This window comes from Numenius arquata, chromosome 1, assembly GCF_964106895.1.
Source record: "Numenius arquata chromosome 1, bNumArq3.hap1.1, whole genome shotgun sequence".
Classification (NCBI taxonomy): Eukaryota; Metazoa; Chordata; class Aves; order Charadriiformes; family Scolopacidae; genus Numenius; species Numenius arquata.
The window spans coordinates 10,590,885-10,609,556 of NC_133576.1; the positions used below are offsets into that span (position 1 = coordinate 10,590,885).

General features: G+C 41.2%; 2 protein-coding genes across 2 annotated transcripts in view; one reads left to right on the plus strand and one right to left on the minus strand.

The window, feature by feature from the left end:
• The window catches only part of KPNA1 (karyopherin subunit alpha 1), a 41,754-nt gene extending 37,903 nt beyond the window's left edge, over positions 1–3,851 (plus strand). The window contains exon 13 of the mRNA XM_074157485.1: positions 1,079–3,851. Coding sequence (XP_074013586.1) covers positions 1,079–1,266 — 188 coding nt within the window. The 3' untranslated portion in view covers positions 1,267–3,851. The remainder of the gene's footprint in view (positions 1–1,078) is intronic.
• A 3,736-nt stretch (positions 3,852–7,587) lies between these two features.
• Positions 7,588–18,619, minus strand: FAM162A (family with sequence similarity 162 member A). The gene is made up of 5 exons (XM_074157620.1): positions 18,538–18,619; positions 17,250–17,375; positions 14,750–14,858; positions 11,338–11,446; positions 7,588–9,634 (listed from the first exon to the last, which is right to left on the minus strand). Exons 1-5 carry the CDS (start codon positions 18,551–18,553, stop codon positions 9,539–9,541), a joined length of 456 nt encoding a protein of 151 aa, XP_074013721.1. The 5' UTR covers positions 18,554–18,619; the 3' UTR covers positions 7,588–9,538.
• Positions 18,620–18,672: the final 53 nt, after the last annotated feature.

Below are 18,672 nucleotides of genomic sequence, written 5' to 3' on the forward strand. Positions count from 1 at the left end.
TCAGCATGCTTTTATTCCAGTTCTGAGGTACTGCTGCTCTTAAGGTTAGTTTCCTTGTCGATGGGCAAGTACTCATTAAGAAAAATAAAAATGGATTATCAAGAACAGCATAGAAGAGGATGAAATTTGAATTTCTGAACCACTGAACATGGTTTCTTGAACTATGGTTTCCTTCATGGTTACCTTGATTTTCCAGGGAAGAGTTACATCAGAATAGGATTTTTTTTCTTGCCTGCTTCTAGGTTTTAATTTCCCTTTTCCAGTGTTGCAGAAATGCCTATATATAGAGTATCATAGAATTATTTCCTCTAGTCTTCATACATAGTAAAAGGAGCAGATGAGAAAGCCACTACAATTCCCAATATTAGAGATTTACTAGAGTGACTAAGACTTGGAATTCATTATAGCGTCATTCCTAAGTATGAAAGATAGTTTAGCTTGCTGTATTATTTTCATTTGTTTCTGACTATAAAGCCTGAGTTTGCTCCATCTGCTTAATGTCTGCCCAAAAACTGGTTGCGTGAGTCTTAACTGCGTTGTGTATACACATGATACAGATTAGGTGATGGAGTCTCCCATCACTGGAAGTCTCAAAGACTCAGCTAGACACAGCTGACCTAGTCTGGTGTTGGTAGTAGTGCTGGGCTGGGCTGCAGGTTGGACTAGATGATTACCAGAAGCCTCTTCCAACTTGCAGTTATGTGATTCTGTCATCACGGTCTTCGTAAAGAAAGCACTGTGAACACACTTTCAGGAAACATGATCCTAACAGTCTCTTCAGAAAAAGTCTTCGAGGCCTTGTTCTTTACGCATTTAAGCTTGTTTTCATTTTTTGAGTGAAAGGGTAGAGGCAGGCAGTATGGAAACACATCACACAGTTACAGGGAACTCTGTAGTTCAACTTATTTTTCCTTGTTTATGGAGGGTAAAAGTTGGGTAAGGGTCTCCATAGAGGGACCTGTTTTTTCTGAAGGTGGGAGAGAATTGTTGTGGAGCTCGATGTTCACAACAGACTTAAATTGTCATGGTCATATGCTTTCACTGAGCTGTAACTGTTACATGCTTCTTTTCTCTGCAGGCCTGGACAAGATTGAATTTCTACAGAGCCATGAGAATCAAGAGATTTATCAGAAGGCCTTCGATCTGATCGAGCACTACTTTGGAACAGAGGATGAAGACAGCAGCATTGCCCCACAGGTGGATCTCAACCAGCAACAGTACATCTTCCAGCAGTGTGAGGCTCCCATGGAAGGCTTCCAGCTCTGAGGTGCCCCTGTGCTGTGTGCTCCTCTACCTAGCCAATCCTGTTGTCGAGCCACAAGCCACCCGTGGAGTGATTCTCTCAATGTTTTCCATAACCCTGTTTGCGCTCATTCGCTTGCCTTGTGCACATGCTCTTACATACGTCTGGAAAACTTTTGGCTCTCCGTGGCAGGATGCCCTCTCCTTGGCAAGGGGTCGCCAGAATCACCCTTCTCCTCTAGATTCTGAACTTCTCCACTATCATCTTCGTGGAGTTGAGGCACCTTTCTATACTTTGAGATATTCCCTGCTCCTATTACAGGAAAATAATCCCTCCTCCATAGCCCCCACACTCCTGGCATCCAAGATAAGGCTGCCTTTCTCTTGTATTTGCTGCAGTGCATGTGCCTGCAGTCCAGGGAGACATTCGGACTTTCTGAGAACGTAGCTGAATTCATTCCCCATATTCTTCCCTGGATGCCTCTTTGGATGGCTGTGTGAGATGTGTTAGATCTTCACATGCAACGTATCTACTTTGCTGTATGTGCCAGCTGGGGTTATTGGCATATAGAACATGTTACAAAGAATGGAATAAGTTCTCTATCCCCTGCAACAACAGGCTGCAATGGACATGTTTTCTGGTTCTTAAGAATACTGAGCACATCTGGCCCTATCCCTTCTCGACACTGAGCTCCTAAGATGGATTGCAGGCCACTGTGGAGATTTGTATACCTTCCCAGTCTTTCCTCTTCATCCACAAAAAAAAAAGAGCCTGTGAATAGGTCACTCTTACCACCTACCCAGAAATGACTTTCCAAACCAGCCTCTAGAATGGAGAAACTACCCCCACTTCTGCTTGCCAGCACAGTATGATCCACCTGGGCCTTCCTTAGAAATCAAGCCCTTTCTGACTTCATGCTCCAGAGTCTGGTCCTTGGTATTAATAGTTATGGCTGAAAAATTCCTGTCTGCCTCTTTACATTTTTACACAGCGTGACTTGAACAGATTTGTCTTCTGAAAAATTACCTTCTGAATACAGAAATCTTCATTTGTAAAATTTAGTACAAGGAGCGTTCGATCTCCTTTTCATTTTCGCGAGACAAGAGCTTCCTCTCCAGCTCACCTGATAAAACGGAGTCCTCCTGGGCAAGCCCCTTATTTAACAACTAAAATGACACTACATTCAAGGGATAGTAATATTACACACAGATCCACCTGGCCCTTTCATTTCATTTTTCCCTTTTGCTGTTTACGGGACTTCAGGTGAATTAGCATGGAACGCATGGTTCCTACAGGTGACATCTATAAGACATCGCTGACTGCATGACAGCTGTCATCTGCAGCTGCGGACTGCCCTTCTGCTAGCAGCATGTTCTTGGCTCCGCAACCTGCTTGGATCACAGACATCTGATGCAAAGGCCAGCCACTCCTCACTGAGTTCAGCTGACATTGACACCAAACTCTTCACGCAACTGGGGAGATGCCACGTGCTTGAAAGTGGCAGTTCCGTTTCTGTAAATGCAATGGATTCTCCAGACCGTCCGCTTCCCGCCCTGCATCGGGCTATGTTCTTTCAAGCCATTTTGGATGCTTGGAACACACATTTGTCCAGTGTAAACATTTCAAAATCACCACTGACAACTGCAGCGTCGTGTACCTGTGGTAAATGTTAGTGGCAGAACTGTCTACAAGATCCTCCTTATGACTCCTCTCAGTGACAAGCCACTGCAAAAGCAAAACCAGCCCATTGGATACAGAATAATAAACACATATAAATCACTTGTCAAACTGCTGAAAAAAAGCTAGGCAAAGGCCTGAACATCAGCTCTGTGTGACCATTATTTAAATACAGTCTTCAGTTCTGCCTGTGCTTCAGGATGGAGACTCTGACCTGTGTGGCCACTGCAGAGGCCACCTGCTGCCTCCCTAGCTAAGCCAGTTGGCCTCCACCTTCCCTCTCCCAGTTATTTTCTCTAGTGCTGCTTTGTGCTGAAGGAACATTTAGTTTACTGCACTTGATCTGTAAATGGACTTCGATTCTTTGTAATTTTAGGGGGTTAAATTTGGTGGTTAATTTAAAAAAAAAAGCAAAAAACCCCTCAATGTTGCCTTTACATCACATATAAATAACTGTGTTTCTCTTTTCTTGAAGGGTGATAGAAGCACTGATTAGTAGCAAAATCTTGTTTTAGCTTTTGGATTTTTTTGTGCTGGATTTTTTTACGTGTAAATTTCCAATAACATGTCATTTCTATAAGATTTGTTTAAAATCATGTACCTCTTATTGGATGGTATAAAAATGCTACATATTTTGTAAACAAATCTGAGCAAAGTGTGTGTGCATATATTCTGTATATTCATATATGTATATTCTGTGTATATATACACTAGTTGTGTATATATACATATATACACACACACGTATATATATACACACATGCACATGTGTGTACATATATACATATCTATATATCTATATATCTATATATATATAAGTGTTTTCTCTTCCAGGCTAGTGAAAACAATGTGGTGCATTGGCGTTTCCCTCCCCCCACCCCCCAAGAAAATAATGACAATTGCCTCTAAATGAGTGAATTAAAAAAAGAGTCCATTTAAGCTGAATGGTGTGCCTTCCTCTGTAAGGAGCCTGGCCAGTGTTTGTTACTTTTGCAGTGGATATGTGAATTCAGAGCAGATAAGTATAAATCTTTAAACTTGGTATGTTTGTTTGAAGTGACAGGCTTGGTTGACACAGGTGATATTATTGTCATATATACTTAGACTGTGTAAGGCATTTGACTGGTACTGCATAACATTTTGACTGAAAACTAAAACAATACAAAAATCAACATGGCACACATTAAATGGATTAAAATGTGGCTAACTCATAGGTCTCAATTGAATTTTAAATGGTGCTTAATTGAGTGTATTTCCATCAGGATCTTCCAGCAGTCAGTTCGTGGCCTTGCTTTACTTAGCCTTATTGATGGGTTGAAAAGAAACAAAATCCACTTCTAACAAAGGCTGCAAACTAGGTGAGTACGGAAGGGGGATCAGACTTGTGAATTATGGAAGGAACAGCTCACTGATACCGAATGATCAGAATTACTCGGTAGACCAGCGGCAAGTAAACTATTCGCATTTTAAAAGAGCTAAATGTGTAGTGTTATGTTACCCACCTAATAAATAACATTCAGGCCACAGGTGAAGGACACCGTTTTGGAGGAAAAGTGCCTCTGAAAGAGTATGAAGATCAATATACGTTATCACTTGAACACTATTTCCTACCACGATTCTGTGGTTACTCTAATGCTTATAGGTACAAAAAGAAATCTTTAGTAGAAATGGGAAATTTATATTAACTTTAAATTCAGCATTGGTGCAGCTTTTTTTTTTACAGGAATGCTCTTGGTGTTGCTATCCGCAGCTAAAAAGGGTTGCTAAAAATTTGGAACAGCAACAACTATTAAAAGGTTTCAAGTTCCATTTAGATGAGAAACGAGGCATTTTTTTAGACTGACATGAGAGCAACAAGGGACGTGTCCCCTGCTAGAAACAATGAAACCAGTATTCTCTGCTTTCCTGAGGGGTGCCCTGCTGCCCAAACAGGAGCTAACTCAGAGGATGCCTCTAGCTTCCACTTTTGTGAAGGTCACACTGTGTGTTTAAATGATCTGTTCTTGTTTTGTGTGTAGGTAGGAGACAGCGTGCTCTCATGCGTAGCGGAAAGGCCAGGAAGCTGCTGGGGTTCTTGAGTTCTTCTCTTAGCTCTGCCATGCAGTGTGTAGTGCCAGAAAAGTGATCTTACATATTTTCTTCTGCCCCTATCCTCAACCTGGAAGTTAAGGCATTTGGTTTTGTCTGCTTGTGGAGATCCAATCTAAGCACCATCCAAAAGCCCTGCAAGCTGGTAAGGTAAAAAGATTCATGAGAACAAGAATCTCTGAGTTGTTCTTGCAGTGTCAGTTAAACTGTGTGTTAGAGAAAGGAAGATGTAGGACTACCTGAATCGTTATCTAGTCATCCTGTCTACAGACTTGCAATGCCTGACAGTGCTCCTGGTGGTACATCTCTGTGCTTCCCTGAGTATTTCCTGTGCCTCTGTGCCAGCTTTAAGTAATTCCCACGTCTTCCAGTATGGTTTCTTTGCTTCTGAGATTGGCACAACACATCGTTAGTACTTCCCGATGCCAACTTTAGCCAGAAGAATTTGAATCTTTCTTTGGATGCCTGAGTCTTAGTAGGAAAATAAACAGGAGCTTTTTGTGTACGGCTCTGGCCGTGCTCATAGGGGTCCTAAGGTGTCATTCAAGTTGTCAAATTGATCATTGCACTGGGAAGTTTCAGTTGCTTCTGGAACAGGTACAGCAATATGGCATATGGCATTTCAAGAGGAAATGGCCTCCAGTTGTGCCAGGGAAGGTTCAGATTGGATATTAGGAAAAATTTTTACACTGAAAGGGTTATTAAGCATTGGAATGGACTGCCCAGGGAAGAGGCACCATCCCTGGAGGTATTTAAAGGACGGGTTGACATAGTGCTTAGTGACATGGTTTAGTGGTGGTTTTTTATTGGAGTTAGGTTGATGGTTGGACTAGGTGATCTTAAAGGTCCCTTCCAACGTAGAAATTCTATGATTCTATGGTATAGGATTGATAATTTTACTTTTTTGAATAAATTGAATGGTATTGCAGACTAAGCCAAAGTGGAGAAAGGAGAGGAAATACTCTCTAAGGACTTAGTATGTTCCTCTCCGTCAGGCATGGTTAAAAGGCTGTAGGCTAAAGCTATGAGCTAATCAGGTGATACAGGGCCTATTACGAAGTTCTCCAGTTGGCTAGATGGGCTGCCTAGGCCAGAAATATGTGTTGTTTTCTAAACTGTTGTCTGTGTTTAGAAGTGCTTTCTTGGAAGCCATCACACGAGGAAAGAGGTGGTTTCCTTCATTGCTCCTCTAAGATATACATAATTTTTCTAGTGCCCAAACGCTCGCTAAGAAAATTTGCGATGGTTGGGAGGGAGCTGGAGAGAGCATGAAGGCCAGTGGCTCAGGCTTTTATTTGCCACTCCAGAGCGTAAGTGGAAGCTGAAAGAAAACACAAATGTGTGCAGTGCTGCACAGGTTTTATGGTGCATAAATACTGGAATGGTGGAGATACCAGAGTGATAGAAGGAAAGGATTTATGATTTCTGCATGGGCTTCCTGTCAAACCACGGGGCCAGAGTTTAATTTCTGAGTAAACAGCGTAAAGCTTATAGAAATTTAAAATGAAAAACCGGTGAGCATTGCTGCTCTGGGGTGTTGCTTTCTAAGTGGTATTTTACATGTTTTTATTTGAAATACTTCACCAGCTGGATGAGTTTTATTTCCAAAACTTAGATGAGGTACCTCCAGTTCTGTTGACAAGAGTGCACTCGGAGGTGCTTATTGAAAGGGGGATATTTTTGAGAGATGCATGGTTTTAAGCTCTGCCATGACCAAGCATAAATCAAATCACAAGTTTCTTTTGAAATACCGTCTGAAGTGCACGTTCTCCTTTTTGGTCTCATTTAATACATAAATGAGCACAGCCACAGCGTATGGGAAGATTTTATGGTTCCTGCCTGTGTGCTTATTAGTGTGGCAAAGAACGAGAGCTGTCATGAAAGATCTGTTCACGTGCCTGCAGTGGAATTAAGCATGACTTACAATCAGCGCTGACTGAGGGGACGAGTCTGTGGAAGCCTCCTCTGTTTGATTGCCAGCATACGTGGCGATGGTAATTGCCTTACAGAGAACCCGGTAACAGGTTGTGATGTCATCTGAAGGTTGTAACTTCTGTGGTGGAATGACTGCACAGCTTGTTTGATTGGTTACATCTCATCAACATGAGCGGTACCCAGAAATGCAATCTGCCTCCAGCTCTCAGGAAGTTCACCAACTAAATCTGTCAAACACATAATGCCTCCTCCGTTCCCAGCGGCCAGTTAGCAGGCAGTCCTGGAGAGTAACACGCTTTCCAGTAGTCCTGACAGACCCAATCTATATTTCCTTCCAAACGAACTGAAAGGACTGAGGAAGAATCCTGGTCTCCGGTTGCTGCAGGCTGTTCAGCGTGAACAGTATGTGACTCTTCTGGGATGTGTGCCAGTAGTAGGACTGTTGGGAGTTGCTCTTTGCAGGTTGTTACTGGGTCTACCGCTTTTAAAACTTGAGGCAGATGATCTTCGAGTGAGCTAGTATCAGGAAAGCACAGATGACAATTTAAAGGGGAAAAATGCAAAAAATCTAAATGAGGTTTGGAAAAAAAGAGCTCAGCAGCAGAGAGCAGGAATGTCTGATTGATTTTTTTATTTTTTTTTTTCATACTCATGTGCCTCTAAATAGTGAGTCTGATTGCAGAGGTTGAGGCTGTTGCTTGGTATTCCTCGACATTCCTCTGCTCCCTTAGCTTGGATATTCTCTCATCTCACTACCAGCTGTGGTGTAAAAACCATTAGGTTGTCACCTGCAACACACTGGTTCTCTGGAATACCATTTCCCTATGACTCCCTCTCCTCTTTTTATTAGAGGCAGGCAGTTACTCACAAGAAGTAATCCTTCACTTAAATGCAGCCAGAATATATTGGACCTTGAACAGGTAAGCGGACTTTTTATTAAGAGCATTTTGATGGTATTAATGCAGGTGATACAATTATTCCTGATTCAAGGACTCCCCTAATAATTATTCTCTCTTCCACAAAGAGAAACATATGGAATATTTTAGGCAGCCTGTAACAAGAGAGTATACATATAGCACCATTATTCCTGCAGGGACCTGAAGTAGTCAGTGATAGTGGATGACTGCCCACCAAAAGCATTTTGTTTGTACAAGTGGGAACCTAATGGGTTGTCCTTTTGTGTCCCTGTTATCTTTTCTTAGGTGGTAACTGGCTGGATGGCTGGGCCCAAAGAGTGGTGGTGAATGGAGTTAAATCCAATTGGCAGGTGGTCACAAGTGGTGTTCCCCAGAGCTCAGTACGGGGGCCAGTTCTGTCAATACCTTTATTGACTATCTGGACAAGAGGATTGAGTGCACTCTCAGTAAGCTTGCAGATGACACCAAGTTGGGCTGGAGTTTCAACCTGCTTGAGGGTAGAGACTGGATCTACAGAGGGATCTGGACAGGCTGGATTGATGGGCCAAGGCCAATGGGATGAGGTTCAACAAGGCCAAGTGCTGGGTCCTGCACCTGGGTCACAATGCCATGCAGTGCCACAGGCTTGGGAAAGAGTGGCTGGAGAGCTGCCTGGTGGAAAAGGACCTGGGGGTGTTGGTTGGCAGAGGCTGAATATCAGCCAGCAGCGTGCCCAGGTGGCCAAGCAGGCCAACAGCATCCTGGCTTGTATCAGAAATAGTGCAGCCAGCAGGACTAGGGAAGTGATCGTCTCCCTGTACTCGGCACTGGTGAGGCTCTACCTCGAGTGTTGCGTTCAGTTTTTGGTCCTTCACTACAAGAAAGACATTGAGGTGCTGGAGCGTGTTCAGAGAAGGGCAGTGAAGATGCTGAGGGGTCTGGAGCACAAGTCTTACCAGGAGCAGCTGGGGGAACTGGGGTTGTTCACTGTGGAGAAAAGGAGGCTGAGGGAGACCTTATCACTCTCCACAACTACCTGAAACAAGGTTTTAGTGAGGTGGGGGTCACACTCTTCTCCCACATCACAGGATGAGAGGAAATGGCCTCAAGTTGCACCAGAGGAGGTTTCGATTGGATATTAGGAAAAAATTCTTCACTGAAAGGGTTGTCAAGCATTGGAACAGGCTGCCCGGGGAAGTGGTGGAGTCACCATCCTTGGAGGTATTTAAAAGATGTGGACATGTGGCACTTAGGGACATGGTTTAGTGGCGGACTTGGCAGTGTTAGGTTAACAGTTGGACTCAGTGATCTTAAGGATCTTTTCCAACCTAAATGATTCTAAGTAAGAGCATAAGCCTTTGTAAAGGGTACTAGTACCATGAATGTAGGTACAGCTCCTGCAGCGTCACACACTTTGTCTTGCGTATAGCACATGTGGGAAACAACTGTTTTGTCTATCCAGTTTATTCGCTTGCCCTGTTCCTCTAAGGAAGAAGAGAGTTTGGATGAAAGGGGAGGTTGTTAGGAAAAGAAAATAGGTATTTCTGGTTTTAATGATTACAGGATAATGTATTCATTCTTTCTTGGACATGAGAGAGTACAGAACTAACATACAGGAAAGATGTGACTATTTCATCCTTCCAGTCCTGGAAAGCACTCGGCTTTTCTTCCCCAGTCCTTGGTCTGTTCGATTCCTCCTCTAAGGTTTAGCAGATACACTCTGAGAAGCTTCCTCTCTCCACTGAGCTTTCTTCTCCAAGTTTATGCTTGTAAGAGATTCATGCCTTTTTACAGCCTATAACATAACGATAAAGCAAGAGCAGAAAGTTATCACCTAAAGGACTACGGAGATTAAACTTGAATCAGTAGTTTACAAAATTATCTGGCCTATCTTTACCAAAGCACAGTTCTGTCAGCTTTAATGCCAGGGAGAGAGAGGGTTAAAATAAAACATCCAGAGACTATTTTGGCTTAAACTCTTACTTCTCTGGGAATAAATTAAACTTAGAAGATAAATACTGACCAGGAGCACAAAATGTAATACTAATCTCTGGTCTGCAGAAGTCAGAGGTACTGGAAACAAAGCAAAAGTTACGACAGATTACAGCCGCTGTGAAAATAAGGGTCCCAAAGCAGCTGTCCTCTTCTTTCCAGTGTTTGCATTCATCCTATTCCAATGTAAGAGAAAAACGTTCTGGGAGTTGTCAGTGTTTGATCTCTTCTGCTGAAGCCAGGGAAAAACCTTCCCCCTGTTTTGTTTCAGAGTGCTGCATTCTTTTCATTTTGATAGGGGAACGCTGACAAGTAGAAATGTGGCTTGACACTTCCAATAGTTCCCAGGGCTGGGGTTGAGACTCTGTTACTAGTTCCAAGGTTTCTGTAGGACACTCAGTAGCCTACAGAAACAAGATGGGAACATTGTCATCAGAGCTGCTTCAGAGAAGGGCAGCATACAGATAAGGTTCTGCCCATGCAGATGCTTTGAACTTGGGGCTTTCTGCTTCCAGTCATCCTTAAAAGAATGTAGCAGACTGTTTCTGTTACCACTGTGCTTTTAATCACAAGCAGCATGACAATAAACTGCACAGATTATATTTCCTTGTCTTTAATGCTGCTGAGAGGCTTTAGCACACAAAAAGCGTTCCTTGCTTCTTTACAGAAATCCCACAAAGTTAATAGTCCACCAACTATGTTAAAAAAACACATAAAATTAAGGCATGACTAACCTTTGCTGCACTTGGAATCTTAAACTTTATGCTTACTCTCTTTATATGATGCAAATTAAATCATAGACCAGCCATATACTGAACTTCTTTGTTATCTTGCCAAATTCTATGCAAGTGAAGGATAATCAGCATCTACGGGAGCTTTTCTATAAAAAAGTTTTCTAATTCTACAAACAATAATAATTTGAGAAAAGTTGTTCCATTCACACTAAAGGAAATCTATTTTCTAATGCATTTGAAGAGCACAGAATTATTACTGACCATCTCCTCACTGGTTAAAAAGATTTTTGAGAATTCAAAAGTTTGTGTTTTGTGGAGAAACATACTCATTTGCCATTTCCATTATGTTGATTCTGTGAGTGTTGCTGTGTGTAGAGAGGCGTTTGGAGCCTATGGCCCAAGGAGCACTTACCTGCCTTCCGGATCCACAGAACAGAAGGTGCGCTTTCCTTTCGAACTCTCTCAGTCCATCAGTAAAATTAAGAAGTTATAATAGCGCTAAATTTAAGTATTGCACTGAGGAAAGAAGACTATTTTTTTCCCCTTTTAAAGGGAGCATGTGTAGTCTAACAGTGACACCACCCTGTTCTAACTTGGGAATTAATCAGTGAGGGTCACTTCTGGGGAGCTAGGACGACTTATTTTTAATTTTTGCTCAGTGATAAAATGAAAAAGAAAAACCCCTAAACAAAACAGTACTAACAATCCATAGGAAGAACTGAGGAGTTTATGTGAAGATTGGTGTGTACCCACCAGCCAAAAATCGGCTTACCTGCTTCCCTTTAATCACCATGAGTATGCATCCCAATATTGTCAAGGCCATCATCACGTAGCTGAACTTCACACGCAGCGTGGTCTTTGCTGCTCTGATTGTTTCAATCCTCAATAGATAATAATAAAAGAACACAGACTCGTTATCAGAGACACAGATCAATCATTTGGCTAATTGTTTAATTTCTCCTGGCATGTTATTTAGGCCATCTTGTATCATGCTAACCGTACTTTTCACAAAAAGGTTTTACAAGAACAAGCTACCTTGGGAGATTTGTGATCACAAAGGAGTTCCTCTCAAAGTTGGAAACAAACCCAACATTTTTTAAGTTTCAGTTATTTAATGGTTAAAAGACATTACCACCTTTCTAGACTACTGGACTGCAATGCAAAGGAGGAGGGCTGCAGTATTTAAACGTGTACGTTCACTACGGGGAGGACAGGAAAAGGAGAGGGATGCTTTTACTAATACAATGTTTTTCTTAATGCTAGCTCCTTCTGCGCTCGCTACCACCTTCTAGTGTCTGCAAAGCCAGCGAGTACCCCAGCCATATTAGAACTGCAGTGTATTTAACATTGTAAAACATGCATTTTCCCTCAATAGCAGAAGCACAGGAAAAAACCTTTTGTCAGCAGGAATAAAATACGTAATGTTTGACAGCCAGCATTTTTTGGGCAGAGGGAAGCATTATTACAGCTGAGCAATTCTTTCTGCCTGACCTTCAAATTGGTTTCATTTATGGTGCAGTCTATTTTCCAGCAATAAGGGCTTCTTCTGCTACGGGACTGGAGAACACTAGGGATTACACGCTGGCTGTGAATGTAATAGTCCTCAGAAACTGTAAATAGGATTTGGTAAAAGACCAGTGTTTACCACTTCCCTCCTGCTAGAATAGTATTAAGGTAGTCTGTTTTCCTAAGAAACTAAAGGAGGCGCAGAGGATTGCAAGTCTTCCAACATCAGCTTTGGACAGAGGACTGCTTTAAATCTTTTATTATTTTTGTTTTTTTCAGGGGGCTTATCTAGCCACACCAGTATCTGTACCACTCCTTCGGGAAACCTGTTGCCTAGTCTACTGTTATCTTTTAAAAGATCTTCCACAAGAAGAGTATCACTTATTAAAGCCTTTCAGCTGTACATGTGATGAGTTAAGACAAAAAGTAATTTATTTTAAGTTGGGTTAGAATCATAGAATTGTCTAGGTTGGAAGGAACCTTTAAGATCATCTAGGGTTAAACTCTGAAGGTCATTCTACCCAAATAACATCTCAGTTACAGCAAATTTGAAGTTCGTATTGGAGATACCAATGCAAGAAGGGCCAATGAAGCATAATGCTTTTAGATGTGCTTTCCACAATAACCAAAGACCTATACCCTATATATTTAACTCCCCTTGCAGAATTCAGAGCAGTTGACTCCCTTCTCAAGGGGATCTAATAGTCTCACGGATTAAATTGGGGATATTATAAAATTACAGATGACTAGAAAAGCATCAACATCGTGTTGAAAGAATATGAAAGAATAAATGCAAACTAGGTAATTATACCCCAAAACTAACGTGGTTAGTGAGTTTAATGGAACTGGAAAATTATCACTGTACACAAACATGAGTGAATATGGAATCTTGACATTTTGACCCTTATACTTGGAGAAAAAAAGATACCAAAGGATCCACGATAGCTCAACATGCTAAGTCGTGTAGGGTAGGACCTGAGAACCAAAGAGAGTTTTGTTCTTGTTTTTGAAGAGGAGGGCAAGAGTGATTAGATCACTGTTTCAAAGTATTGACAGAATCATAGAATGGTTTGGGTTGGAAGGGACCACCTAGTTCGAACCCCCTGCCATGGGGCAGGGACACTTTCCACTAGCACACAAGACTTCTGATCACAGGGAACACGTCCATCTACCATGAAACTAGTAGTTAAATTTTGCTTCCAGGTCAACAACTTGGGTGCAGGCTGCAATTAAGGTGAAATGCACAGAAGTAGGATTTTAAAAAAAACTTTATTAGTTAATTTTTGAAGTACCTTGGATGTGTTAGAATATACAAGAGGAAAAGGTAGTTATCTGAATGCATTTTGTGATATAAATCAGTTCAGTGGCTAAGATTAACATCTGTTTAATGAGTTACTTCTGATCACCACACCTTGCAAGATTACTGAGTTATACTGCAAGTCCTTACAATCCACTCTTAATTCAGCTTAGAGCAGGAAAAAAAAAAAATCTTTTGTGCTTTTATAGTTCTCAATAGTCTTCTCAGCTTTAGCTGAACTATTTGCCTAAATAAAACCAAGAATTCCTGACGCACTTGCAAAGCTGGTCAGCTTTTATCAGAAGTTGGTTTGTTCTTTCAATAAACCATTGAAATTACTTCAATGACTCTGCTAACTCTGTTTTTTTAAAAAACACCCATAACAAGCTTTTGGTATGCAAAAATATATGACTGACATAATTTAGTATGTTTTAATAAATCACACCTTTATGTATTTCAAATGTAATTTTAAGAAACATTATTCAATACAAAATCGAAGAATTCATTTTTAATAATATCCAGTGTGATACACTTGAAAATCCACCCATGCATCTAAGTTTTTTCTAATTCCCATACTGTGCATCCAAACAAATGGAGTAACTTTAGAGGGCAGCTACATAGTTTGCTTACCCAAGTAGCACAAGATTTACTGTATCTTTTTAATTTAAATAAATGCGTATATTTAAAAGCATGTTTTAAAAGATAACTATACTACCACCATGTTTTTTTTAAACTAATAATTCCCTGTTGTTAAGTTTGATCTTCATTTTAGATAGGCAAACTAGAATATCCAGTTTTATTTTCTACTTTTCACACAGGGCAGAGCATTGACAATTGGACTCCACCAGCAACAGGGAAATTTTGAATATATATATTTTTTGTTAGGGAGCCTTTCCACTGTTTGTTAGTTTAAATTCCTAGAGTAAAGAAAGTTGGCCCATGTCCTCCAGACATTCATTAATAAATATTTTAAATTATATTCAGTTACTGTATATCATGCTATATCATGGAAGCTGCACACAATGGGAGACTGACCTATAAAGAAAAACACTACGAGAAGTTCACACCAGTATTTGCAAAAACCTTTTTTGATTGTGAGAAAAGAGTAAAACTTGGCCGATTTGTGATGTTTTTCTAATGAAACGACTGATAGATGCTGGTCATCCCTTCGGGGAAAAAAATCAAAAGGGATATATTATCTCAGCAATACAGAATTGCTCAGGTCATCTCATCTACAAGATGATACACCAGACAGAGCAGTGTAAGATTTTTCAGCTGTGGAAACCCTTCCCATTTAAGAGAAGTTATTCTGAGGTTGCATTCAAGTAACTTATTCCTGTGTAGACAGTGTCTCTTTTACAGCTTCAAAACTGGCACTTACGAGACAGTCTCTGGTATATCCTCTGGTTTTTTGAAATGGCCTGCCCACAACAAAAATTTTTTCTCCCAGTCTGTAGGCTTGTGTCCAGGCACCCTCAAAGGAGACTGACCTAAAAAAAAAAAAAAAAAACAACCAAACAAAAAAATACACAAACAAACAAAAAACCCACTAAAACCAACAGTCCAAGAAGATGAATTACCACAACTGTAATGAAACCAGTTAGGGTGAGCAATGCAGAATTTTTAGTATCATTGCTAGAGCTGGTTAGGGAACAAAAGCGTATCAGAGTCAGATTAACAAACCCGTAAATATGGATTAAGCTGAGGCCATGTAAGAAAAGCCAAATCTTACCCAAGACCTCTATATTTCTAGTTCTAAATTTGTGGAACCTGCTCCAGCATTTAAGCTTCCTAAGCTGCTGTGATATTACAGTTTTTTTATTACATTTAAATTAGTTTAAAAAATAAATCAAATGGAACTGCTACAGAAAAACCAATATGCTGCACCATTGCATCACAAAATGTTAACTTTTCCAGGGAGTGTAAGATTTTATCTTATCTGGAAGTATAAACAAATAGATGACCATAGGCAACGATTAGACCCTTAGTTTTCAGCTCCATCTTTCAAAATCCATATAAAAAAAAGTAGTTAGAATGTAATACAGGAAGGTTTCCATACATAACATACCATTAAAAACTAGTAAGCGAAGCGCAAAGATAGGTAACTTTCCCACCTCCTTTAAAATAAACAAAACACACCCCCAACCCAAAAAAAACAACAAAACAAAGCCACCTCAATGTTGGGAGGTATACTGTGTGGCTCTGTGCTGCCCCATGGATTTATGAATTATTTAGGAAGTAGGGTGGATAGACAGTTTGCTGACAATACTAAGTTATCTAGAAACATAAAGAGGAGGGCTAAGTGCGAAGAGCCACAGGGCTTCAGAATATAACTGAAAGCAATTCCAGTTCACATGCAGAAAACAGAGTCTAACCTAACCATTATTGCTGAGAAGTAAGTTCTTGGCATTTCCTAGAGTTTTTGGCAAAATGTTTAGTAATAGAAAGGGAAACAGCATCACCAGCAATGGTTAGGAACACAACACAAAAGCATTATTATACCACTGTATAAAACAGTGACTCTAGCAGTTTGAAAAGCATGTGAAATACTGATCCCTCATCTCAAAAATAGCTGCAATAGAATAGAATTTTCACAGAGAAATTTGGTAAGGACAACCACAGGTATGGAATGGTCATCATATAAGAAATAGTATCATAGACTGAGACCTTTGGCCTGCAAAAGCAGTAATTGTAGCTCCCTTCAGCACAACAGAGGCACCAGAATCCTAAGTGACATTGGGAGCGCGGGTTGTAAGGAACAGGTCCCATTTTGGAAGGGGTATTGAATAAAGGAACATGAGATTGAAAACAGCATGCACCAGTTTCAAAAACAAATACTTGTTTTCTCACAGCATGGTTCAACTGAGGAATTCCTTCCCAGAGGATGCAAATGCTAAAAATACAACCAGCTTGAAGAGACTAGAAAAATTTATGAAAGAAATATCCTGTGAGGACCATTAAAAGCAAAGATGCCACCTCTGGGGACAGCAGTCTAGGGGAGAAACACTAGGTTTGTTCCATTTCTGTGCTCTTCCTTAGATCCTTGCTATTGGTCACCATTCCTATTAGTCCTCACGTAAACCTAAGGGACCTCCTTTCCCAGCCACTACCAGAGATGTGACACTGTTAAGAAGACCTTTTGTCTTATCCAGTAGAGCTGCGTTATGTTTGTAAGACAGAAGTATGCAAAATGCTTCACACCTGTATGTTCCTTGTATCTAGCATCAGCAGGCAAAGACAGGAACGTGTTATACGGGTGTCGTGGTTTAGGTTGGGCCGGCCAATAAACAAATGACAGATGTTCTGTTTAACCTTTCACTCTTCAGGGAAGGGAGATGTTCTCATTAGACCATCATAACTGTCCTATATAGAGTGAAAAACATGTTTCATGGCCTGAGCTTTACCTGAACAACTCCATGGTTAAACAGGAATGAACCAAAGATTCAGACTGACTCTCTCCTGCAGGACATGTTCAGTTTTGTGAACAGCTGGAGCTGGTTGTACTATGAAAAACTGCAGCAGTATTTTAGCTTGTATGATGTTCCTAAACATCAATAGCTTACATTGGGGTTGAACAGTCAGTTCTAGAACACAGCTGAAGAGCCTCAATGTACATCAGATAAGATACTAGAGACCTGCTACAAAACGAAAGATGTGTTATTGTCACAAGAAGAAATATTGACCCCTGGCTTTGTTCAAAATCAAGGTCTTATTGCTAACTTTAATGCTCAGTTTTTCAGTCTAAAGATCAGAATTCTCTCTCGTGAAATCAGGAATATCAGCACCTGTGTCAGCCAAATTACTGTTCAGATGATTGCAGCCTAGAAATATACATATTTCATGTCATGAAATGTAGCATAATCTTTATCAGAAACTCTTACTTCTTGGCTTAAGTTGACTTTCTTCCTGGGGTTTAACGCAAAGCCTTCTGCTTATCTTCACATCCACTCCTTTAGTCATCCTCAGAATTGAGGGAATGTTTCTTCCCAGCAGTTTAACAGTCCTATCTGAAAGAGAAAGCAGAGGAAGCAAAGGGGCCAAATCTAACACAGAACAGTAGAAAGAGAGAATGCTACCTTTTAAATTGAAGTTGGTTTTTTGGTTTTGGTTTGTTTGTGTTTTTTTTTTTTTAAACACCAGAGAAAAAAGAAAGAAAAACAATAAGTACCAATCTAATATTATGCAAGAAACACCAGATTTAGGTTGTAAGAGAGTCTATCAAAGAAATTAAAGCTTGTCTATAAGCTGTGACCTGAGCTTGGACATTAACCTTGTTTAGAAAAATGGGAATGCAAGATTACAGCCTACAAGCAATTCCTACAAGACAACGCACATCACGGTTTCAAGGAACTTATCTGTTCCTGGGCTTCAGTTATACTTTCGGCAGTGTTATTTCAAGGACCGCACACCACCCTTCTACCAAAGTTGTCACATCCCAAAAGGAAGTCCCTGACTTGACAGAGTCAAGAAAAAAACAGAATCTTGCAGTATAGAGATATACTTTGTATACTTTCTAATGCACTACTATGTAGTGCATTAGAAAGTACACATACACTTTGTAGTGCATTAGAAAAGGACAGGGCATCTTATATATGGAAACACACATTCAAGAAAAAGCTTCTTATTCACTAATTAATATAATGAAAAAATTCTGAGGGGAGGAAAAAACCCCAACTTTGAAAGGCAAAGGGTACTTCTAAAAGCATAAACCGAGTTGTGTTTTTTTTTTTTTTTTCTTTATGCTGGTTGAAAACGCCCTACGAGAAACAGTTGCCTTGTATTTTCTAGGCATAATACATCCCAGCTCTGAAAAAAACCCCCACATTTTACATCTATAAGCGACCTTTCCCCCACGCCTAACGAAACCAAACCCTTTTCGAGACCGTCAGGGAAGGGGGGAAAAAAAGGCACAAATCCATTCCCTTTATTATTATTATTATTATTATTATTATTATTAGCCAGCTCGGAGGCCGCCAGCCGCCGGTGCCCACCGGAGTCGGGCGCTCACGTCTCCCCTCAGCCCCGCCGCACCGCCCGCAGCCGGGCCGGGGCCCCCCGGGGGATCCCCGCCGCTCCACGCTCCCCCTCCACGGGGCCCGCCACCGGCGGGGGTCGGTCGGTGGGTCGGTCCGTCGGTCAGCCTCCCCCAGCCCCGGGGCAGTCACTCACCGGCGCGGCCCCACATGGCGCGGCCTCCCGCCCCGGCAGCGCTGCCTGGGCCCTCCCCGGCGCCCCTCAATGTCACCGCTGGGCCGGCGCCCCGCCCCGTCCCGGGCCCGGGATTGGAGAGACGCGGCGGAATGC